The sequence below is a fragment of the Miniopterus schreibersii genome (assembly GCF_964146895.1).
Source record: "Miniopterus schreibersii genome assembly, chromosome: 1".
NCBI classification, from domain to species: Eukaryota; Metazoa; Chordata; class Mammalia; order Chiroptera; family Miniopteridae; genus Miniopterus; species Miniopterus schreibersii.
The window spans coordinates 128,044,062-128,069,322 of record NC_138101.1 but is presented as its reverse complement, the minus strand read 5'-3'; the positions used below and the strand labels follow the sequence as shown (position 1 = coordinate 128,069,322).

The window sequence follows — 25,261 nt, the reverse complement described above, 5'->3', positions numbered from 1 at the left end:
GCAAACTGTTAATAAGCTGTTGTTGGATTGAGTATTCATTGGTGCTGAATCCTCATTTTTGTTTCGCTGCTGCTTGTGGAGAAAGTTAAGAGGTACTGAATTAGATCTAAAGACATCATCTGATCAAGCAAACATGTATAGCCTTAGGTCTGCATTCTGAGCAAGGCTTAGCCCTTGCTAGCAGTGCTAATTTTTAACCACAACCCCTCCTCCAGGGAGCTAATTTTTAGAAATTCTCTTAATTGATCTTCACTAGTCAACACACCAAATTAACTGATGCTTTTTATTCCCTCTGTAAAACATAGTGGCAACTGGCAACATTATTGACATGCTGACAACTGACAGCTAACAAGCTGAATTTTTTGCTTACCAAAAATAGCTATTTGTATTTACTTCCAATCTACTTATATCATTTTATGAAGAGGGAAAGAGGATTGTTTATATAAAACTTAAGTTTATGTCTTAGAAAGCCTCATTGAAGTGGTGATTTAATTGTTTAAATTAGTAGTGGGTAAAAAAAACCTATAAAAGATTGGAAAATTTCAAAAGTACTAAAATTGCTTTGCACATGTCTATAAATTTTTTTGTTCCACTTCAAAGAAACTGAAACTGGAACTGGAAATCATAGATGATCCCTTATAGGTGTGCTTTACACAAGAAAGAAAAAAAATGTCAGTCAGTGAACCTCTGTACTCAAAAGGTCTTGGACCCACATCAAGATTGACAAATAATTGTACATTTTAAGTCTTAAGTTAAAAGGCAGTGTTTAAAATGTATATATGCAACACAGATCTTTTTAATCATTCTTTACATTATCTGACTTTGATTAACTGCTCACCACTCCCCTGATCACAGTAGGGAAGGGATTTTACTATACTAGAAATTAGAGCAGTTCTCTGGCTGGATTTTCACCGATCTGTTTAAAATTATCTCTTCTCCAATATACATGCCAACTGAATGTTCTTATGACCTTGTTATCTTTTCTTCAAGGTGGGGGAAAATATGTTCTGTAGCAGGAAGTCCTCATGGACAAGCTATCACTATCTTCTAACTCTTCTCATCCCAAATAAGGTTAATCATTATTGGAAGTTGAATAAGTTTTTCTTTAAGTATGACCAAAGATAGCTCTTAAATTAGTAGAATACCCTTTGTTTCTCACACACTGAATTTCTGGAGACTACTTCCACATCTCCAAAAAAGGGTGAAATTACCTTTCTCTGACTCTTTGCTCTCACTTCTCTGCCATCTGCTTTTGTGAAGATGAAGTACTGTCATTTAGCAAGACCTAGTTGAATAAATTCATAAAGGCTAATTTAAAGAAATAAAGACTTCTCAAAACCTAATAATAAGAAATAAACAATTCAATGTAAAAAATGGCCAAAATATTTGAACAGACTTGACTTTAAAAATATATAGATAGCAAATGAGTTTCCACATTTAAAAAAATGCAAATTAAAATCATCTGAGATACCACTACACATCTATTAAATTGTCTAAAATTAAAAAGATTGATCATGTCAACCTTTGGCAAGGATACAGGGAAACTAAAACTCTCATAAATTGCTGATAGAAATGTAAAATGGTACATCCACTTTGGAGAATATTTTCTTAATTTCTTAAAATGTTAAACACAAATCTATCATATACTCCAGCTATTTTACTCCCAGGCATTCACCCAAGATAAATGAAAGCATATGTTCATTGTAAACAAATGTTGATAGCATTGTCTCTGTAATACCCCAAAATTGGAAACAGCCCAAATATCATCAACAGGTAAATTAGATAAACAAATTTGGTATATCTATACATGGAATACTATTCAACAATGAAAAGGAAAGTGCTGTTGATGCATGCAACAATATGGATGAATCTCAAAATAGAGTGAAAGAAGTCACATTTTAAAAAAAAAGAGTACAGTAAACCCTCGATTTTGTGGACCTTGATTTAACAGACCGGATTTAACGGACAATATTTTCCTGTCTGTATGTCATATGTGAAAATTAACACCCTGCTAATTTTAAAATGCTTTTAACCAAGATTTGCTTACTAATTCACTGTTATTTTTAACAAATTTTAGCAGATAGGCCATATTTTGGGAAAAACACCATAGTAATTTCACCAACATAAATAAATATTACTTATCTACAACCATAGTCTATGTATTTAAATCCAAGAGCCACCGCTGGTAAACAATGTTCAGCGAATGATTAGCACATGATCACACCATATCACTGGCAGTAATTAGTTCTGTTGTCAGATGGAGTGACTTTCTGTAGCAGTTTTAACACCTGTAGCCAATGTTCCTACGTGCTATAAGCCATGCCCCAGCCGTGCTTATTTGTTTACTCTCCATGACTGTTGAATGTATGCATTAACTAGACCTGTTCAGTATAAATTTAAAATTACAGTAATACATACAGAAAAATTTTTTGTGAAAATAAGCTTTTTATACATACTTAGTTTTCATTAAACAAACGTGCCAACATAAGTAAAAAACAAGTTAACTAATTTGTCAATATTTTAACATACGCATTCAGAAAACCTGCTTTATTACATAACGGACTTTCAGCTTTAACAGACACTCCCTTGCCCAAATTAGCCTGTTATGTTGAGGTTTTACTGTACCTAAGACTTGACTTTGAGTGGTAAACACATAATGCAGAATACAGGTGATGTAATATAGAATTGCACACCTGAAATTTATATAATCATATTAACCAATGTCACCCAAAAATTTAATTTAAAAAAAAGAGTACATAATCTGTGATTGAATTTACATAAATTTGCAAAAATGAAGCTAATCTATAGTAACAGAAAGGTCAGTGCTTGCGTAGGGACAGGAAGAGGATGTTGGAGAGTAAAAAGGGAGGCATTACAACAAGGAAATTTCTGGGTAATGAATGATATCTTCACTATCTAGATTGTATTCATGATTTCATGGGTACATACATATGTTAAAATTTACTAAATTCTGTGTATTGTATCTCAGTTACTCTTCAATAAAAGTGAAAAATTCAAACAAAGCTTAATTTTTAAATTAAGCTTAGTGGTTAGCTATTTTAAATCTTTTATTTTACAGATTAAAAACATATGTTTGTTTAAGTCATTGAGAAAACCAAAGATTAATTTTGGTAATGAGAATTTTTAGGTTTAAAGTGACCTAGAATAGCAAAAAAACAGAATATAGTATATAATTTGGGAATAGGTAAGCCTGGAAGATTTTTATAGATTTTGTTTCCTTAGAGGAATATGCAGTAGGATAAATGTAGAGAGTAGAAACAAATTGAAATGAAGAGTAAAAATGTTTAAAATAAAAGGAGAAGACAGATGCAGTCCTTATTTCTTAAATAAATTTTTCACAGTTTATTTATTTATACCTTGGTTTTTTCTACAGAATATGAGGTAGCTTACAATGACAGCACATAGAATAGCTGAGTAGAAAACAATGAATGAGAATCAGGGATATGTAAATTAAAGTAGAAAGTCAAAGTCAAACATAGGCCTTAAAATTTCCTCTGTTCTTTGGTCTCAATTTTCCAGAGTCCTTCATGAACGTCCCATGGAACTTAAGACTTTCGAGCTAGAAGGAGCCTAGGGACAGAGTACTAAGTAGATTCTACAAATTAGTGAGGTTGCTTCCTTGGTCAAGTAAGGTTAGAAATAAAACTTACTGTATTCTCCTCTTGGAGATTCACAATGCAATGTAATATATAAAAGAGTCTGTAAGTCATGTATTTACAAAACTTATTTAACCAGTATTCATCAAACTATTTTGACTTTGGAATACTTTTAGGGAATACTTCTTATAACCAACTCTGAAAAGCAGCATTCTGCAGAATATATTTTGTGTAATATCTTATTTAATAAATGGAGGAATTCCTCTTTTGGAGGAATTCCTTCAAACGAGGAATACCTCCAAAAGAGGTTAAATGTTTTCTAGTTAGTGGCAGGGTTGGAACTGAAATTTGGCACTTTGTATTTTGTCTTGCTATCTTTTTGCCATGCCACTTATCATTGTTACTCAGTGAGGCAAAGAATGTCTCGTTTGAAGAAATGCCTTAAACAATTTCACATCCTTTTACCTGACTCCTTCTGATAGTACCATTGTTGCTTTCTTTCCTTATTGATTATCTACAGTGTACAGATAATCAGTGGATTATCTGTGGATGATTCTTATTTTAATCTTAATGAAAATATTTACAGCCTGATTGTTATGTGAGTGCTAGAGTACCTTAAAAATAGCATCTATTTTAAGATGCTCTGTAAATAAGCTTGATTTTACTACAGTGCCTTAATGGTTTATACTTTACAAATATTTTATGATCAAACATAGCATCCTCAGATCATAATCCTTAGTGAAAAATATGAACACAGGGTGCATTTTTTTCTTTTAAAAGGAAAAACAAACTTTTTTGTGCACTTATGTGTCAGATAACTTAACGTAATAGATTATGTTCCCCCATTCTACAGAGGAATATGAATCTCAGAGGTAGTGAGTACTTGGCTTAAAGCCAGAGCCTGAAATTGAACTTTGGCTTTTTGACTTATAAGTCCTGTGCACTACCATGCTGTAGTTCCTTAAAACATTCACCAAAAATTCATTGGGCCCTGGCTCAGTTGATTGGACAGTCTCCCTTGCCCCTCGGTCAGGGGTCAGGGACGGGTAGCAGTTGCCAGTTGGATTTCCTCGTCAGGGCACATGCCCAGGTGGAGCGTGCGGGAGGCAGCTGATTGATGTTTCACTCTCATGATGTTTCTCTCTCCCTCTCCCTTCCTCTCTCTCTTTTAAAAAAAATTTTTTAAAAAATCACTTAAAAAAAACTTTTTTTAATTCAATAAAAGTAGAGCAACTGTAGAATCAGAAGTAATTTTAGCAAAAAAAAGACAGAAGTAGGGACTCCAATTGTCTTATTAAAATATTTGCCTAATGTGTTTATTCAATCATTGAAAAAATAGTCTGATCTTTTCAATTTTTTAAATTTATTTTTATTGTTGAATGTATTACAAATGTCCCCTTTCTACCCCCATTGATGCCCTCCTCCCTGCACCCCTCCCCCTAGACCTTCACCACACTATTGTCTGTGTCTGTGAGTTAGGAATATATGCATATAAGTTCTTAGATTAATCTCTCCCCACCCACTTCTGTTTTCCCTCTGAGATTCATCAGCCTGTTGCATGCTTCTGTGTCTCTGGATCTGTTTTGTTCATCGGATTATTTTGTTCATTAGATTCCACATATGAGTAAGATCATGAGATCCTTATATTTCTCTGACTGGCTTATTTCGCTTAGCATAATACTCTCCCGGTCCCACCATGCTATCTCATAGGATAAGGGATCCTTCTTTTTTACAACTGTGTAGTATTCCATGGTGTAAATGTCTGAGAAGATGCTTGATATGATTTCATTCCTCTTGAACTTGCAGAGACTAGTTTTGTGGTCTAAGAATGTCCCATGTACACTTGAGAATGCATATTCTGCAGCTTTGGGGTGAAATGTTCTGTAAATGTCAATTAAATCTATCTGCTCTAGTGTGTCATTTAGAGTCACTGTTTCCCTGTTGATTTTTTGTCTGGAAGATCTGTCCGGTAAAGTCAGTGGGATGTTAAAGTCTTCTACTATGACTGTATTGCTATTGATCTCTCCTTTAATGTCCTCCAGAAGTTTTTGTGTGTGTGTCGTCTTTTGTTCTGAGGTGGGTCTCTTGTAGACAGCATATGTTTGGGTCTAGTTTTCTTATACATTCAGTTGCCCTCTGTCTTTTGATTGGAGCATTTAATCCATTTACATTTAATGTTACTATTGATAGGTACTTATCTATTGCCATTTTATTTCCTTATGCCTATGTTTCTCATTCTATTTCAACTTCTTATTACAGCAGTCCCTTTAACATTTCTTGCAATGCTGGTTTGGTGGTGATAAAGTCTCTTAGTCTTTTTTTTTTGGTCTGGGATGCTCTTTATTTCACCATCTATTTGGAATGATAGCCTTGTTGGATAGAGTAGTCTTGGTTTCAGATCCTTGTTCTGCATTACCTTGAATACTTCATGCCATTCCCTTCTGCCTTATGGGAGCTCCTTTGTAGGTAACAGATTGCTTTTCTCCTGCTGCCTTTAAGATTCCTTGTCTTGAATTCTTGTCATTTTAATTATGATGTGTCTGGGCATGGGCCTCTTTGGATTCTTCTTGCTTGGGACTCTCTGTGCCTCCTGAACTTGTGTGACTTTTTCCTTGACCAGGTTAGGGAAGTTTTCTGCCATTATTTCTTCAAACAGGTTCTCTCACCCTTGCTTACTTTTGACCTCTTCTGGCACTCCAATGATGCAAATATTGTTACATTTCATGTTGTCCCACAGCTCCCTTAGACTTCTCCTGTTTTTTGATTGTTTTTTCTTTTTAGATCTCTGATTGAGTGATTTTTTTCTACCCTGTCTTCTAATTCACTCATCTGATCCTCAGGTTCCCCTAATCTGCTGTTTATTCCTTCCAGTGTTTTTTTTTTTATTTCTACTATGTCATTCTTAATTTCCTTCATAGCTTCCATTTCTTTTCTCATGCTGTTGAGCATCCTTACAATCATTGTTCTGAACTCTAAATCTGATAGATTGCTTATCTCCATTTCATTTAGCTCTTCTTGTGGAGAATTATTTTGTTCTTTCCTTTGGGGTTTGGTTTTTTTGTCTCCCCATTTTGGCTGCTTGTTTGTATTTGTTTCTATGTAATAGGTAGATCTGCTAGGACTCCCAGTCTTTTGGATGGTCTCTGGGTGCAAGCCAATGTCATAGCTGTAAGTAAAGTTCCTTGCACATAATCGATGCTGAAAGATACTAGTTCTTTTATGCAGGTTAGAAAATTTCCAGTCTGCTCCCTCCTTCATGGGATTCCCCCCAGTAAGTGTATTGAAATGCCAAGTTACATTTGTTTGACTGCTTTATTGAGGTACAATTCATATACTATATAATCCACCTATTTAAAATGTACAGTTCAATGTCTTTTAGTATATTTACAGAGTTTTGCAGCCACACCCATAGTGTAATTTTAGAGCATTTCATCACCTCTAAAAGGTACTCCCTACCCATTAGCTAAGTTGCTTTTGGATTTTGTTTTTATTGCTTATTAGAAGTTAAAGTGTGAGTTAGTGATACATCAAGAACAAAATGAATCTAATGTTTCATTGCTCATTTATGTAGGTGCATGCATTAGATTCTATTATGTCATTTAGCATACTTAATTTTATATATCGAATCACTAAAGACTTGATTGTTTATACTTTTCACTTCTAGAAGTTTATTAATCTACTTTCATGACCTTTAAAGATGACTACTTCTCAGGCCCTGGCTCAATAGCTCAGTTAGTTAGAGCGTGGTCCTGATATACCACGGTTGCAGGTTCAATCCCAGTTAGGGCACATACAAGAATCAACCAGTGAATCCATACATAAGTAGTACAACAAATAGATGTTTCTCTCTTTCCCTCTCCCCCTTCCTCTCTCTCTCTAAAATAAATTTTAAAATCTTTAAAAAAAAGAAAAAGGTGACTGCTTATCTGTATATGTCCTGGTCTTAGCTTAGAAATTCAACAGTTGTTTTGTGAAGAACTTGTTATGAGCCATATGCTTCATTAGACTGTTAGGGTTAAATGATTGATTAGACACACTCTAGGGAGTTTACTCTTTTAGAAGAGTAGTATGTAAACAAAGGAGAACAATATAGTGTGACCATTGTTACTATGGAAGGTATGGAAAGTACTGTTGGTACATTTAAAGGAGTAATAAATCCCGCCGAGAAAGGAACTGGGGGAGGGGCAGGAAGGGGAAAGAACAGAGATTGAAGAAAGAGTTGCAAAGAAACTGGTCCTTGAAGAACGAGTAGAATTCATCAGGCAGGTGATGGAGGAGGAATATGTTCTTGGAAAGCTAAGAGAATAATCTAAGCCTAAGCCTAGATATACCGTGTTTAATGAAAAGTCAGTGAGTTATTTGATTTGACTACAGGGAACTGATACTAGTGTATAATAGTTAAAAAGAAAAGGTTGGCTGGAGCAGATTGTGAGGGTCTGCAAGTCAGCTTGACACCTTATTTTATCACATTCCCCCTTCCATTTCTGGCTTCAGTCTACAGATAATAGACTTTCCCCAATTTAATATTCCCATTAACATAATTCCTACTACTATCATCCTAGTTCCTCAGGAGTTATCTTTGACTTTTTTCACTATTTGCTTTAAATATCCATTCTCATGTTAATTATTAAATATCTGTCTCTTCCCTTCCATTTCCACAGCCACTACCATGGTCTCTTTCCTAGGATCTCTTTTCTATTTCTTTCATCCATTTTTAATATTATATTTTTCCATTCCTAGGACTTCACCTCATCTATTTTGGTATTCAAAATAGCTTTGTACAGTAGCTAAAGTAGCTCCTATATAAGGGAGTCTGAAAAAGATGAAGAGCCAAAGAGTTTATAAAAAGGAAAACTCTCGGAAAGTTTATTATACTCTTCTCAGGAGCTCATTAATAAGGATATTCTCCATGTACTGATGTAGAATATATTGTGTAAAAGCAAGGGACAGAAGAATATTGTATATTACCTTTTGTGTCAGTAAATGGAGGAATATTAGGATATAGACCCTATTTGCTTACATTTGCAAAAACCTGAAAAACTATACAAGAAATAAATAACTATAGGAATAGGTGTAAATGGGGTGGAAGAGGACAAGGGTGAGGACAGATCTCAACGTATACCTTTTTATGTTGTTTGGAATTTTAAACTGAATATTTCATCTATTTAAAACTCTGGTCAGTGGGCCACTGTGGGGTAGTGGGATTGAGGGCTCTGGCTATTCTCCTTTTGCATCATATATGTAAAATCACTTCTTAGTCTACCATTCAGATATTTCCAATCTGATTATGCCTTGGTATGAGCCCTCTCACTGAAATGAATTCTATCCATGTCTCCAAATCACTTTCAAAATTCAACTCAAATTTTGTTACTTCCTTCTGCACAATTGGTTAACTGTTTCATTCTGTCATCGTAGTTTAATATATTTATGTCCTAGATTTATATATTGGTTCTTTGTTGGTATCTGTAAATATTCTAATTTATTTCATAAATGGTTTCTTTTCCCCTTAGATCAGTGATTTTCAACGGGTGTGCCACAAGAATTTTTAAAACATGCAGTACCTGACTGTTTAGTCAGGGATACTGACCTCTTTTCGCTTAGACTGTCAAATAATAAAAGGACAACATCCAACACAACATAGCCATCCAGTGTGAATGAATCAAAATTATACCTTTTTTTTTTTTTTTTGGCAGATTGGCAAAAAATATATTTTTTCGGTGTGCCGCATAATTTTAGTAATTAGTTTGTATGCCATGAGATGAAAAAAGGTGAAAATCACTGTCTTAGATTGTTAATATCTTCAATAGAAAACATGACATGTTCTTTTCTCTCTCTTGTATTATCTGACACATAATTTAATCAATACTTGGTAATAACTTTTATTTCCTTTTGGAGGATCCTAACATTAATTTCATTTGGATAATTTTAGTCAACAAATTTTAAATTTGGGAAAAGGTGTGATACTGAAAAGCTAAGCTTGACTACTTTTCTATTATCTAAAACTTTAAAGTATTAAGTGGGACTATTAATGAGGAAAAATGGTTTTATTTAAAAACCACTGAAAATAATTTAATTAGGATAACTTTCTGTTCAGTTAAGGTGAAAATATGTGCATTTGTTCACTAAAAAAGATAACCATAACATGACCACTAATTTGCATGGAAGACAATATTATTTGTATGCTAGTTACTGATTCATACAGTAATTGAGATTTGTGTGGTTTTTATCTTTGCTAATATAAGTATGACAATTAAATTTAAATTTATAAGTTGAATATAGTAAACAAAGTAGTCTGTTGTTATTTACATAAAGTGTATGATCAGAAGTAAGAGACTTTAAATTCTGTTAAGAAATGAACATTTGCTTTTAAAATTGATCATAGAAAATAAAAACTTGTAAGCTGAGAAGCCTTTATTACTTGAGATATTCTAATCTAATATTTATTTTGAAACAGGCAAGAAAACTAGATGTATATTTTGAATATGAAGAAAAAATAATGAGCAAAACTACTCTGGATAAATCTCTTCTAGATATAATATCAGACCCTGATGGTATGTACCATAAATTTGAGGTTAATGTAAGTTTCACATCTGATGAATCCAGCATTTTCAATTTTAGTAAAATCTGAATAGAATTATTGTCTTTCTGACAATCTATGCTAATAATGAGATAATTAAATGAACTATTTTCTATTGAGAAGTTTGTAGCCTAGCAGTTCATAAAGTGAAAAGATGATTTGTATTTTATTTCATTGAGCTTTTCTTTGATGGTATTTAAGCACTTTTTATATTCATTTATTTAAAGTGCTACATCCAAAGCTCAGTTTCTGCTGGTTCCAGGAATATTTGAAAGTATAAAATTCAAAGCAGGTATTTCTAAGTGACACACTTTCTAATTACTTTGGTTTGACCCTAAAGAATTTTCTAAAAAGATATATCTAAAACTGAATTCCATTTTAAATATTTAGGGAATTCACTTTTAAAGAAACTCTTTAGTCAATATCTTTATATTTTATATTCATCTAAATATTTGTAACATTTTCTTAAAAAAAGATACAAGTATTTGTATTTGGAAAATGTAATTATTGCATTCAATTATAATGATCATGGGATCTACATAGTGTTTTAACCTATAAAAATCTCTAAACTTTAGAGACTTATTGATCATTTCAGAATAGTTTTCAGTTCAAATCTCAGCTCTTTTCCAAAATGAGTAAAAAGGATATAAGCTCTATTCATGTTATATTTTGCACAAAAGCTATTCACCTAATGATGGTGGTTTTTGAGTTAGGGTTTTGGTATGAGCTTTAGACTTTATTTCAAAGTGAAAGTAATTTTAAAAAGTTAAAATTGTTCGTAATTAAAGGCTCTATTCATAAAACTTCTGAGAAGCCATAAGTATTGCTCACACTTTTAAAAAGCTAGATTTGTAGTGAGAGAATAGCATTTTAAGTATTTGCACTTTACAATGAAAAAATGCAAAATATATATAAGTCCATTACTTCAGTTTTTTACAGTAACTTTTGAGTAAAGTTAAAGCAATAGTGTGTTAATAAAAAGGCAAACAGAACCTTTTCCTTTCCCCTTTCTTTCTCAAACAATTTATTTTTAAAGACATCAAGTAAGGCCCAGCAGTGTAGGCATTTATATGAACAAGATGTTGCAACCCGAGCAGAATGAGGAGGGCATCTATGTGTAGGGTAATGAGAGGGTTGATAATCTAGCATAAGGTTGTTGAAGTCCAAGTGAAGTGAGCAGTGTCCACAGGTGGAAACAATCCAGCACAGGGTGTAAAAGCTTGAACAGATCACTGCACAGGAGCAACCTGTCTTCAGGCCAGATGGGGTGAGAAGTATGGCCATTGTAGGGAATCAGAGTCCAAGTAGAGTGAGAAAGCTTCCATGCAGGCAAGGGATGGCAGCAAAGATAAGATATTTGTTACTTACAGGGGACTGGTTAAATAAGTAAATATATCAGATAATATAAAGGGAGCCAGGTTTCTTGTCAGAGAAGGAAGTTATAAATAGGAAAGGGAGAAAATTAGAATGACTCCTGTAATGTTGGATTGGAATTGGAAGTGAGAGTGTGAACTTAGTGTTTTCACTATATATTTGTCAGATAGGGAAATAAATATAGATGTGTGTGCGTGTGTGTCTGCCTACTTAGCAGGGCTAGAAGCAACACTACCCCAATAGTAAAGATTTTAGCTTATAAATACCATTTACGCTAAGACTCATTGAAGAAGTCGATGATTCCAGGGCTGAAGTAGGGGAAGAAAGTATATAATGAGCTAGAAATAAACTGTGACTTTAAAATAGAGCACAGTTGCAGTAGAAACGTGTGACGAGGATCCAGGCTGTAGCTACAGGCTCTAGAGTACTTGCCTTTGTAAAGGATACATTTTTACAATTTCCATTTGGCTCCCTTGTGATTCTTGTTCATTTTGGATTTCATTGTAGAGCATTGGATGCTCTACAGTCCTTACTCTTATGACTTAAAAACCTTAGCAGACGTTTGGGGGCATTTATTAACACTGTAGCAACTATAAAATGTTTCTCCTTGAAGAGTGGGAACTGTACCTTCTGTAAACAGAATGTGTGCCTTCTATGAGAAGAGGCTATGCTAGATGCTGAGGATAGTAAAGCAACAGCAGGACCCACAGGCCTCTAAAACTCTGAGGGAGGGGACCATTTTTCTCCTATCTTAGGAGCCATGGTTCCCAAGAGACTAGAGCAAGCCCCATTGCTCTTTTTTTCTCTTTTTCCTCTAGCTGCTTAGTCACCATTGCAGGAAATGCACAATGGAGCAGGGTAACTGAAGCCAAAGTTGTTTGGCTGAATCATCAAAAAGGGAGGGCCAGGTGAACTGGGAAGTACAAGGAAGATTGCAGAGAGGAAAGAGCTCAGGAAAGCAACCCCATCAAGTTGTTTATGAATTCCTGGGCTCACCTCTGAACTGCCTATATGGGAATCTGATCCTAAACAACATTCCAAAGACTAAGAGGTAAAGAGCTAGATCACCTCCCAGTTCCCATATTGTCTACTGGGCAGTGAGACAGATCCCAGTAGCACTGCAAAAGGTTTTGAAAATAGAATCAGTGATGGAACCACAACCCACAGTAAGGTGGTAGGAACTTTGGCTTGAACCAGCAGGCTAATTACCTACGAAAACAAAAATATCAGCTTTTCCTTGGATTTAAACAAGACCATAAATCTCAAAACCTAGTATTTTCAAAGTTTCCAAGATACTATATTTATTTGCAAACATGAAAATTTGGAAAAAGATCTCTATCACCATTCTCTTCATATATGGGGAGTAAGGGTAATTTGAGAATGGGTATCTGGATTCTAACCAGATTTTTAAAAAATTGATGATTCATCAGTCATGTTTTGAAAAAAAATTCCTAGTTTTTATTTTGAAATAAAGTATAACAATTCTGATTTCTTGAGTATTAGGACACAGTTTGAAGTGAGAGTGCATATTGTTATTTGTTGAGTAGTGAAACTGAGTTACCTATGACTTTTATCACTTTGCACCCAAGTAAACCCAGTAGCAGAGGGGAGAATAAATTAGTTTCTCTGGACAGTTTTGGGCTTCGGATAACAGGAGTAGTAGCCCAAGACACCCACTGCAAGCAAGAAATTTCTTTAAAATCTTATGTTTTGTCTTAAAATTTCAGGCAAATATGTTATGCATAATACATCAGTGTTTAATATAAATGTATTATTTTCCCAAATTTTATATACGTGATATAATGCCTTCAGAAAGAGGGGACATGTATATTTAGTGACCCCAACTTGAGTTTTATGACCTTTAGCTGAGTTATAAGATTTTAGCCAGCAGGATTTCATAACCTAATACCTAGGGTGACCATGCAACTGGTGCCCCAGGACAGTCCCATTTTTATGCCGTTTGTTCTTACATAATTATTAGTAACACCTCCTTTGCATCTCAATAGTATCCTGTTTTAGAATTGTATGATTACCGTACCTATATTTTTAGTTCTTTTTGAGTTTATATCTAAAAGGTAAATCTCAATCTCAGTATTATGCACAGTTTGGAAGACAGAATGGAGATATTTCCATATCCCATCTCTTTAATCCCAGAGCATTTAATCTTTGTCCATATCTGTTTTTTATCTGGTTGTAATTATACTGTTTATAACCTTAAATCAGCTGAATCAAGAACCATATTTTATTGAGTCACATTTAGATATGCCTTGAATTTTTATATACTTATAAGTATTGACTAAATACTTAACCAGAATTATGAAGGGTTTTTAAAATTCTGTTTTCCCCTATGTAGCAGGAACTCCAGAAGATAAAATGAGGCTGTTTCTTATCTATTATATAAGCACACAGCAGGCACCTTCTGAGGTATGTCCTCTGTATTCATTTATTGGACAAAAGGAGAAATAACTTACTTGTTTCAAAAATAGAAGTAAAAATCACTATGGCCAAATATATTGTCACCAAGAGAACTATCCTCTCATTAAATATCTGACTACTTTAAGTTGTTGGAATATGAACTGAATTCAAGTAGCCAAAATTCTTATTTCTGGAAAATAGCTATTCTAAACTAAGTTAATCAAGTTTGCTATGCTTTTTGAAAGGTTGGTCTTATCATTTCTCATTATGTGAAAAATTTGGTACTGTTTTAAGATTGTTTTAAAGCTAATGTCCATTATAGAAGAGAAGTGACTTGAAGAAAAATATCCCATGTTCCAAAAAGTTCTGTAAAGACTGTAATTTAATAAGATTGAACTTCAGATTTATGTTATACAATTCATCTAAAAATAAAGTTGAGATACTTTGTACTGAAATAAAATAACTACTTTTATATAAGAAAAAATTCCTAAGAATGATTGGAAAATGTCAAATGTTCTTGCTAGAAGATTTAGCAGGTGATAGCCACGCACAACCAATTTCACGCTCCCCTGTAGATTTTTCTGAAAATGTAAACTTCCACAAGAGGAACGGGACACATAACTACGCACATTTATATCTATGATTTGCAAATTGACATTTCGTCACAGCAGCCGGCTTCACAGATGTACTATATAGATTGTATACAGAACCGAGACTGAGTCTGTACACATCAGAACAATTGCTATGGTCTCAATTTTGAGAAGTTTTTCTGTGCTATTTGCACTAAACACGTTTATTTATGACTGGTAAATCCTATCCTATTTAAGTTCCACTGCTGTTCCTCTCCTATCAGTTAAACACTTAGGCGTGCAATTGTAGCTAGTTTTGATATTTTATAAAATGACTTCACTTAAATTTGTATTTTTAATTTGAAATGCCTCATTTCTTGATCAAAAATGGTCAGTTTAGATTTTACTCCTCTCAACCTTTTATGTAAAGTTACTATTTTCAACTGTAGAAAGACTCTTAATTTTCTTCTTTCTTTCTGGATAATCAAACTTTCAAAACAATATATTTTTGCCCTAGCCAGTTTGGCTCATGGATTGTGGGTAATTTTATTGTTTCGAATTTTTTCTGTAATGAGCCATCAACGGATTTTGCGGGGGGAAAAAATTTAAGTATGTAGGTCATTAACCTACTGTGAAGGAAAACAGAAATTTTGGTATCAGTCTTGTTGCTGGGTTAGTGACTTGTTAAATCTTTCTAATGTTAACTCAGTATAATTTTACTGGATAAGCAGCAAGCATAAGAGCTCTCAGGTGACACTGAGAATGATACAGCTCTTGTGAACTCTTTTCCTTTGTTAGCACTGATTTTTTAATGCCTGGTATATTGCAAGGCTTTTGGTCAAAATGTTGCCCTGGCCAGTGTGCTCAGTGGCTAGAGCTTCAGCCTGTGCACTGGAGGGTCTCAAGTGGGATTCCCAGTTAAGGGCACGTACTTGGGTTGCAGGTTCGATCCCCACCCCCCGTCAGGACACGTGTGGGAGGCAACCAGTTGATGTTTCTCTCCCACATCGATGTTTCTCTTTTTCTCTCCCTTCCACTCTCTCTGAAAAGCAATGGAAAAAATACCATGGGGTGAGGATTTAACAAAAAAATCTGTGGCATGCTAAAACAGCAAACTAGACCCATCATTTGTTTTCGGCCAATTTTACTTTATCCTATGAATACATCTATTGACCTTTATTTTAATTCAGAAAGAATCATTTTCTTTTTAGAAATATCTCTCTCATTAATGGGAGTATACCTGTATCTTAGGGGATTTTCATAGCCTATTCATAATATTTTTTTAAGAACATACGATTTTTAAAACTTAATTCAAGATTTTTACAGTTTGACATTTTTAAAAATTTTTATAAGGATTATGTCTTTTCATAAGTTTAAGTGACTATTAAGAGGCTTGAAGCAAATTATGACTACTGATATCAGATTAATAGCCTCAAAAATGCAAAGTAGTAAGCATCACTGGTTGAAGGTGAGCTTAAAGGTTTCTGTCTTATAAAATTTTTATAATGGAGTCACTATGATGATAAGCTCCTATAAATTACACAGTTTCAACTAGACTTACTCATCGAGAAATAAAAAGCAAGAGAAAGAAAATATTGATTTTAAAGGTGTAAGACACCTACTATTCAGTTAATGAATTTGGACTTCTACAAGTGACTATGAGGTGGGAAACCCTGGATCTGCAGTTCCCCTCAGTCACTGTCATTCCTCTGTGTTTCTCATTTTGAAATAGTCTTGTTCAGGCCAAATCTTTCATTTAATGCTTATCCAGTTTCAACAGTGGAGAAAAAACTGACTCTGTTGGACTTACTGAGGGATGACAAAATAGTGTGCTTTTTATAGGTGATTTGTGAGCTCCTCAAAGTTAATATTCATTATATGTGATTTTTGTCTCAGGTGCTCAATTGGATACTCACTTTGATACAGCTCCACTCCACTTGGGTTCCTCAAATTCAAACTCATGCCTTTGGTCTAACTTTTTGAATAACCAAATGACAACAAACAAAATGGTCTTCTCTTTCATGAAAGTAAAATTTTTTGTCATATCATTCTTTGCTTATTTCAGGCTGACTTGGAGCAATACAAAAAAGCTTTAACTGATGCAGGATGCAACCTTAATCCCTTACAGTATATCAAACAGTGGAAGTAAGTTTTATTTTCTTTTTAAATTTTCGTCATTTCAGAGAGCACAGTGGAAGTTGAATTCTCAAGAAAATGGCAATGTTACTAAGAAAATTGAACAATGCCTTAGTATTTTTTTATTCAACGGTATGAATATTTTCTTATCTATCACTCCCTATTCACAACTTAAAATTATATCAAATAATGATGTCTTTCTTTCCTAGACATGTTTATATTTTCTTCACTGATAACATGAGAAAGTCAATGTATGAAGTTTTGGGTCAAGTGTCTCAAAAACATTAAAAGAAAGTTTTAATTTCACTAGTAATCAGAGAAATGCAGATTAGCATAATGCAGAGATTTACAAAATATTGTGCCAAGGATACAAGCAAATTAATTGGTGCATTTATACTCTGCTCTTAGAAATATAGGTTGTCATAATTTTGCTGGATGGTATAAAAAGTTGTGGGTTTTTTTAAGTTTTATTTTTAATTTTTAAATAGAATGCCTTTGATCTAGAACGTCTACTCTTGAGGATTTATACCAAAGAGTATTTATTGGAGTTCTAAAACCTTAGAAGCAATTTTAATAATGAAATTTTGAAAACCAACCTAAATGTCCAACAATAAGATTAGTAAATGAATTGTGGTATTTCCATAAGATAAAATACAAGTCATTAAAAAATCATGTTTTAGAAGACTTATTTAGTGACATTGGGAAATGTCCATGTTGTATTGAAAGTGGAGAAGTAATTTACCCCAGTATTTCTTGATTTGTTTGATAAATATTTATTTCCTTTGTCTGTGTGCCTAGGGACTCTTAAAATCAGGAATACAACAGTGAACATGCTAAGTAGGGCCCCTACTCTCATTGGATTTGTGTTGAGGGAAAAATAAATCAACAAATGAACAAAATGTTGAACCATATAAAGTGATATAAAGCAAACAAAATCCAGTGATAAGATCTTAATTTGTTGCGGGTGATAGTTAAATTTGTTGAGGGGATATGAAAAGACTCTGGAAGGTGATATTTGAACCAAAACTTAGATGACATTTTTTACAGTATAATCCCTAATACCCATTTATCCATCCCTGTGTGTGTGTATATGAACATAAAAATATATACATATAATTAGCTGAAGTGATGTACACCTAAACGTCATTAGTGACTAACTTCGAGTGGTAGAATTTTTTTTTCTTTCGGGTGCTTATCTTTATTTTCCAAACTTTCTAAAACAAACATTACCTTCAAAATATTTCTTAAAATAATTGTTTTAAGACTACAAGGTTGAATATGCTTTCTGTTCTCTGCTTTATCAAAAAATGTGCATAGCTAGACTAAACAACCATCATTCAGAACTCCTGAAGTTTAGCTGAGCAGAAGTTCTTTAACTAAGGATATAAAGAAGAAGCTACATCAAGACTGATAGTACTGGCAGAGGCCATTGTTCCTTTTCTGGGACCTCCCCCCACAGAGCCGGCAGGCATGCACCATACCTGAGTCTCTATCAACCTGGCTAACACTATTTGTCCTGCTTTGGTGATTCCCTGGGACCCCACCCCACCCAACTTGTAGGCCACCCAAGCTGTTTCCAGTAGCTTTTCCATACAAACAGCCTCTCTTGACTCATGCTTTGGACTTTTCTAAAATCTCTCAAACAAGCATCATCTGGCCTCCATGTGGCCCTTACCTCTTGCTAAATGGCCCCAGAACCGACACTAGCATCAGCCAGCCTCGGTTTTCAGCTTGGCCTCTCCCATGCACCTCCAAGCCAGCACAAGTAGTAGCCTTTGCAGATCGCTCTGTAGCTCATGTTGGGTAGCCCCGGGCAGGGCACAGGTAGTGGCTGACCCTGCATTTCCTGGGAGGCCCCAGAAAGAATGCACCCAGTAGACAGCTTCAGACTATACTGGATTACAACTTAACCACATCCACAAGTGACACACTTAAGGGGCAGACTCAGCTGGCACCAAAGCCACATTGGTCCTGTTCCACAGCAAGTCCTGTTCCATAGGGTTGGCCCCTGCACAGCAGGAACTCCTCCACTCTGTCACAGTTGGTCCTCACAGCTGATCATCCTTAGGGTCAGTTCCCCCCAGTGACATGCCAACATCAATCATGGCTCAACTGCAACAGGACACTGGACACAGTGCACACAAGGGGGCACACCTAGAGTGCTCAACTCAGGTGACTGGGGAGATTTGTCACTGGGCCCTATAGGACACCTACTACATAAAGCCATTCTACCAAGTCTGGGAGATGTAGCAGCTCTACTTAATACATAGAAACAAACATAGGGAAGCAGCCAAAATACGGAGACAAAGAAACAGATCCCAAATGAAAGAGCAGGAAAAATCTCAATAAAAAGAACTAAGTGAAATGGAGGCAAGCAAACTACCAGATAAAGAGTTCAAAACACTGGTTATAAGAATGCTCAAGGAACTTAGAACAGCATAAAAAAGGACCAGTCAGAAATGAAGGATACACTGACTGAAATGCAGAATAAATTGTAAGGAATCAACAACCGTAGAGTAGATGAATCAGAAAATCAGTCAGCCATTTGGAATATATAAAAGCAGAAAACACCCAACCAGAACAGCAAAAAGAAAAAAGAATCCAAAACATGAGTCTGGCACAACTTCAGGCATACTAACATTCACATCATGCAGATGCTAGAAGAAGAAAGAGGGCAAGAAATTGAACACCTAGTTGAAAAAAGAATGACAGAAAACTTTCTTAAATTGATAAAGTAAATAGACTTATAAGTTCAGGAAGCACAGAGAGTCCCAAGTAAGATGAATTCAAAGAGGCTCACACCAAGACACATAGTTAAAGTGCCAAAGATTAAAGACAGAGAATCTTAAAAGCAGCAAAAGAATGTCTGTTAGTTTCCTACAAGGGAGCTTCCATAAGACTATTGGCTGATTCAGAAAGGATTGGCATGAAATATTCAAAGTGATGAAAAGGAAGGACCTACAACCAAGATTACTCTACCCAGCAAAGCTGTCATTTAGAATTGAACAGATGAAGAGTTTCCAGACAAGAAAAAGTTAAAGGAGTTCAACCACGAAACCAGTATTACAAGAAGTGTTGAAAGATCTTCTTGAAGAAGAAGCAGGGGGAGGGGAAAGAAAGGGGGAAGAAATATGAATAATAAAATTGCAATAAATACATATCTATCAATAATTACTTTAAATGCAAGTGGATTAAATGCTCCAATCAAAGACATGTGGTGACTGAATGGATAACAAAACAAAACTCTTACGTACAAAACCCTGCAAGAGACTCACTTCAGATTGAAAGATGCACACAGGCTAAAACTAAAGAGGATATTTCATGAAAATAGAAACAGAACAAAACAAAAAGCTGTAGTAGCAATACTTATATTAGATGAAATAGACTTTAAAACAAAGGCTGTAACAAGAGATAAAGATCCAGCAACTCTACTTCTGGATAATTAACCGAAGAAAACCAAAACACTAAATTGAAAAGACATATACATCCATGTTTATTGCAGCATTATTTACAATAGCCAAGATATGGAAGCAACCTAAGTGTTCATCGATAGGTGAAGTGGTGCATATATACAATGGAATATAAGTCACCTATAAAAAAGAAATATCTTGCCATCTGCAACAACATGTATGAACCTATAGGGTATTGTGCTGATTGAAATAAGTCAAAAAAAGACAAATGCTAGATGATTTCACTTACATGTGGAATCTAAAAAACAAGAACAGAGACTCATAGGTACAGAGAACAGACGGGAGAGGGGTTGGGGGGATGGGTGAAAAAGGTGAAGGGATTAAGAAGTACAGATTGGTAGTTACAGAATAGTCAAAGGGATGTAAAGTACAGCATCGAGAATATAGTCAATCATATTGTAATAACTGTGGTGTCAGATGGGTACTAGATTTATCAGGTGATCACTTCATAAGTTACATAAATGTCTAATCACAGGTTGTACACCTGAAGCTAATATAATATTGTGTCTACTGTAATTTAAAATTTTTTTAATTTTTAAATGCATAGCTAGAGAAATATGCCAAGTCGTTAACATTGATTATCGCTGAGTTGTGAGTTTGAGAGTGCTTTTATTATCTGTACTTCTGTTTTCTCACATTTTCTTTTATTTGTGCTCTTGTAAGAAAAGCTGAAAACCATCACACATTTGACTATGTGGCATATGTCATTGTTTTTTAATTATGACTGTGTGGGAATTTTTTATTTTTTATTTTTTAAATTTATCTTTATTGTTGAGAATATTACAGGTATCCCATTTTTCCCCCCAATTGATCCTCTCCACTTCCCTCCCACCCCCTTCCCAGGCCTTCACCCCGTTACTGACTGTGTCCATGGGTTATGCATATAACTTCTTTGGTTAATCTCTTCCCACCCTCCACCCCCCTTCCCTCTTCCCTCTGAAATATGATCGTCTGTTGCATGTCAATGTCTCTGGATTTATTTAGTTCGTCAGATTCTTTTGTTCATTAGCTTCTTCTTAAAGAAGACCCTTCAACTTTTCCTGTAGTGCTGGTCTGGTGGTGATGAACTCCTTTAGCTTTTCCCTGAGAAGCTCTTTATCTGAGCTTCAATTGTAAATGATAGCTTTGCTGGGTAGAGCAATCTTGGTTGTAGTTCCATGTTTTTCATCACTTTGAATATTTCTTGCCACTCCCTTCTGGCCTGCAAAGTTTCTTTTGAGAAATCAGCTGACAGTCGTATGGGTGCTCCCTTGTAGGTAACTACTTGCTTTTCTCTTGCTGCTTTTAAGATTCTCTCTTTGTCTTTAACCTTTGGCATTTTAATTATGATGTGCCTTGCAGTGGGCCTCTTTGGGTTCTTCTTCTTTGGGACCCTCTGTGCTTCCTGGACTTGTAAGTCTATTTCTTTCCCCAGGTAGATGAAGTTTTCTGTAATTATTTTTTCAAATAGGTTTTCAATTTCTTGGTCTCTTTCTTCCCCTTCTGGCTCCCCAATAATATGAATGTCGGACCTCTTGAAGTTGTCCCAGAGGCTCCTTATACTATTTTCATATTTCTGGATTCTTTTTTCTTTTTGCTCTTCTGGTTGGGTGTTTTTTGTTTCCTCATGTTCCAAATTGCTGATTTGATTCTCAGTGTCCTCTACTGTTGATTCCATGTAAATTATTCTTCCTTTCAGTTCGTATAGCCTTCATTTCAAATTGGTACTTTATTATGTTATCGATTTTCTCAGTTATTTCCCTAACAGTCTGCTTAAACATCCTTATAACCATTATTCCGAACTCTCTGTTAGCTTGCTTGGATCTGTTTCATTTAGTTCCTCTTCTAGAGATTTCTTCTCTTCTTTCCTTTGTGACATGTTTCTTTGCCTCCACATTTTGGCTGCTTCCTGGTGTTTGTTTCTATGTATTAGGTAGAGCTGCTGTGTCTTCTGGAATTTGTAGAGTGGCTTTGTGTAGTAGGTGTCCTGTAGGGTCCAGTGGCTCAGCCTCCCCAGTCACCTGAGCTGGGCCTTCTAGGTGCTCCCCTGTGTGGGCTGTGTGCACTGTCCTGTTGTAGTTAAGCCTTGATTGCTGTTGGCGTCCCATGGACGAACTGACCCCCAGGCCAATCAGCTGTGAGGACCAGCTGCAGCTACAGCCAAAGAGCTGCTGTACTGGAGACACCCTTATGGATCAGGATTTACTTCAGTGGAGCTTTGGTGTTCACCAAGTGTGCCCCTTGAGTGTCACTCGTGGATGTGGTAGGGTTGTAATCCAGCGTGGTCGAGTCTGACCACCAGGTGCACTGTCTCTGGGGCCTCCTGGGAGGTGCAAAGTCAGCCTGTGCCAGTGCCTTGCTCAGGGCCACCCAGCATGAGCTACACAGCAAACCATAGTTCGCTGCTACTTGTGCTGGGCTTGGAGGTGCCCAGGAGAGACCAAGCTATGAACCAGTGCAGGCTACCGCTAGTGCCAGGCCTGGGGCCACTTATCAAGCTGTATGGGGCACAATGCTGCTTGTTTGAGAGATTTTAGGAAAGTCCTAAGCATGAGGCTGGAGAGGTCACTTGCACAGAAAAGCCACTGGAAATGGCCTGTATGAGCTTGCAGGTGGGGAGGGGTGGGGCCAAAGGTGTGAGTCGGGTGCTGGTGATTCAAATATGGCACCTGCCTGCCGGCTGTGTGCGGGGAGGACTCCCCAAAGGAGAAGTGGCCTCCGTTAGCCCTTCTGCCTGGGAGAAAGCTGCTCCTCCACCTCTCGCCCCGATTTCAGGCAGGTTAGTTCCTCCCCGAGTGTCCCAGGTCCTTTCAGGCTGCTGCCCGGCGCTGGGCTCAGAGGGAGTGTCTGAGTGAGTCCATGCGCGGGGCCCTTTGAGAGGAGCTGCTGGGGCTCCCGCAGCGTCCGCGACCTTCAGGGACAGTCCCCACTGGTTTCACAGCCCAGAGTTGTGGGGACGTCTCTTCCCGGCCTGGAGCCCTGCGCTGAGGGCCTCCTGTGGGGCTGGGACCCCACCCTCCTCCAGGAAACCTCCGCTGCCGAGATTCCCTCCCGGGTTTCAACCGCAGCACCAGGTGTGGGCCCGCAGCCACGTCTCCTCAATTCAGCCCCGATCCGCCTGCATCTCCGCCCCTCCTACCGGTCTCGATGCTCCTTCAGCTCCCTGGTTGTGGGGCTTCTGTTCAGCCACATCTCAGGAGGCTCTGAGTGATGGTGGTTCTGTATTTTAGTTGTAATTTTGATGTGGTTGTGGGAGGCGGCGGGTGCAGCTGTTACCTACGCCGCCAGCTTGTTTCTCCTTGTGTGGGAATTTCTTAATCAAACATTTGTTGTTATAAGAGGAAAGGCAGTCTGGGGCATCATTTTATGTGGTTACAAAAATTTTAATTTCTAATTTGTAACTTTCTGTTTTTAATAATAAGAGTTATACCAGTTTATTCCAGAAAATTTTAGAAAATTCAAGTATAAAAAAAGTAAAAATTTACCTGTAATCTCAACATCCAGAATGTATAAGTAAACATTAGTGTTTGTCCTTTCATATGCATATTAACATGGTTTTTTAAACTGGGAATCATTATTATAGTTTTGTATTCTAGTCTTCCAGTACCTTTCATCATACCAGTTTTTCATTGTCTTAGTTTTCAATGGTAGTATTTAGTGTTTGCATAATATTCACATATAAATGTGTTATTTATTTATCCCTTTATTGTTTAGATATAGTTGTTTCTAGAGATAATTTATGTTAAAGGTAAAAATTCCAGTCTGCTGCTGAAAACAGTTGATTCACAGTCTCCTTTCTGAACAAAATTGTGATTTTTGTGTTTGAGATTTCTCTAATGGTATTATCAGTGGATTCTGTCTAGACTGAAATAGATTTTTAACATGTAGCATTTCAATTATCATGTTAGTGATTTTTTTTTTTTTACTGTCATAAGTTTTTCTTGCATTTAGGTCAATTTTTTTTACTAAAGCATTTGAAATAATTAAGAATCATAAAAGAATTAAGATTCACATAAAATGTTTATAGTATGCTACTTAAATATGTTATAGAACAGCATGTACAATATGGTATTAACTTTGTTATTAAAAGTATATGTTAGCCCTGGCCAGTGTGTTCAGTGGTTAGAGCACTGAGGGTTCGATTCTTGTTCAAGGGCAATTACCTGGGTTGCAGGTTTGATCCTCGGCCCTGGTCAGGGCACGTGTGGGAGGCAACCAGTCAGTGTGTGTGTGTGTGTGTGTGTGTGTGTGTGTGTGTGTCTCTTTCTCTCTCTCTCTCTCTCTCTCCCTCTCCCTCCCCCCCTTCCTCTTTCCCTCCTTTCCCCCCTTTCCACTCTCTAAAAAATATCAATGGAAAAAATAGCCTCAGTGAGGATTAACAAAATTATATATATATGTGTGTGTGTATATATATATATATATGTATATGTATATGTGTGTGTGTATATATATATATGTTACAGATACGTATGTCCAAAGTTTAGAAGAATATACACATAACAGAGGTTACCTCAAAGTGGGAGGTTTTCCTGGAAGTATTCTGTTTTCTGGACTTTACAATGAGTGTGTTCCCAGAAGGAAAATATTTTAAGACACATCTAAGTGCCATCTTTTTGCCCACCTTTCGCAAATTCTATAATTTAGTTAAAAATTCTGGGCATTTAGAAACACTTGAAAATAAATGACTATAAGATTTAAGTATAAAAGTGTGTGGTATAGGATATAACTAAAAAAAATCATTGGATAGTAGAATTAGAATCATGTTAATGAAGAAAACGGTTTTGAGCTGAGTCTTCAAGGGAAATGTACAATTTCTACTGAAGAAGAAGCAATAAGGTTATACCTCTCAAAGGACAGCATGAACAAAGGCATGTGTCTGGGAAGGAGGCCATATTGGGATGTGGGGAACAGTAAGAGACTAAACTTGATCAGTACATAATGGTTCTTTTAAGATAGCAAATCTGTTTCATGTTAATGATTTGGATAGAAAGTAAAAGAAGAAAAATTGTGAAGTTTAGAATATTAATGCATTGTTTTCTAAAGAATCTCAGTGTTTCCGTACTAATTGTACTATACTTGAGTATTATTTTACATAGTTACAAATTTATATAATCTCGGTTTACA

The 25,261-nt window shown here is 35.9% G+C and overlaps 1 protein-coding gene across 3 annotated transcripts in view; it reads left to right on the top strand.

Annotated features, from left to right (window-relative positions):
* The window catches only part of SCFD1 (sec1 family domain containing 1), a 105,791-nt gene that overhangs the window by 52,582 nt on the left and 27,948 nt on the right, over positions 1–25,261 (top strand). For all 3 annotated transcript variants that reach the window (XM_081151946.1, XM_081151948.1, XM_081151947.1), the window contains 3 exons: positions 10,072–10,168; positions 13,922–13,992; positions 16,618–16,697. In XM_081151946.1, the coding sequence (XP_081008072.1) occupies positions 10,072–10,168; positions 13,922–13,992; positions 16,618–16,697 (248 nt within the window). The remainder of the gene's footprint in view (positions 1–10,071; positions 10,169–13,921; positions 13,993–16,617; positions 16,698–25,261) is intronic.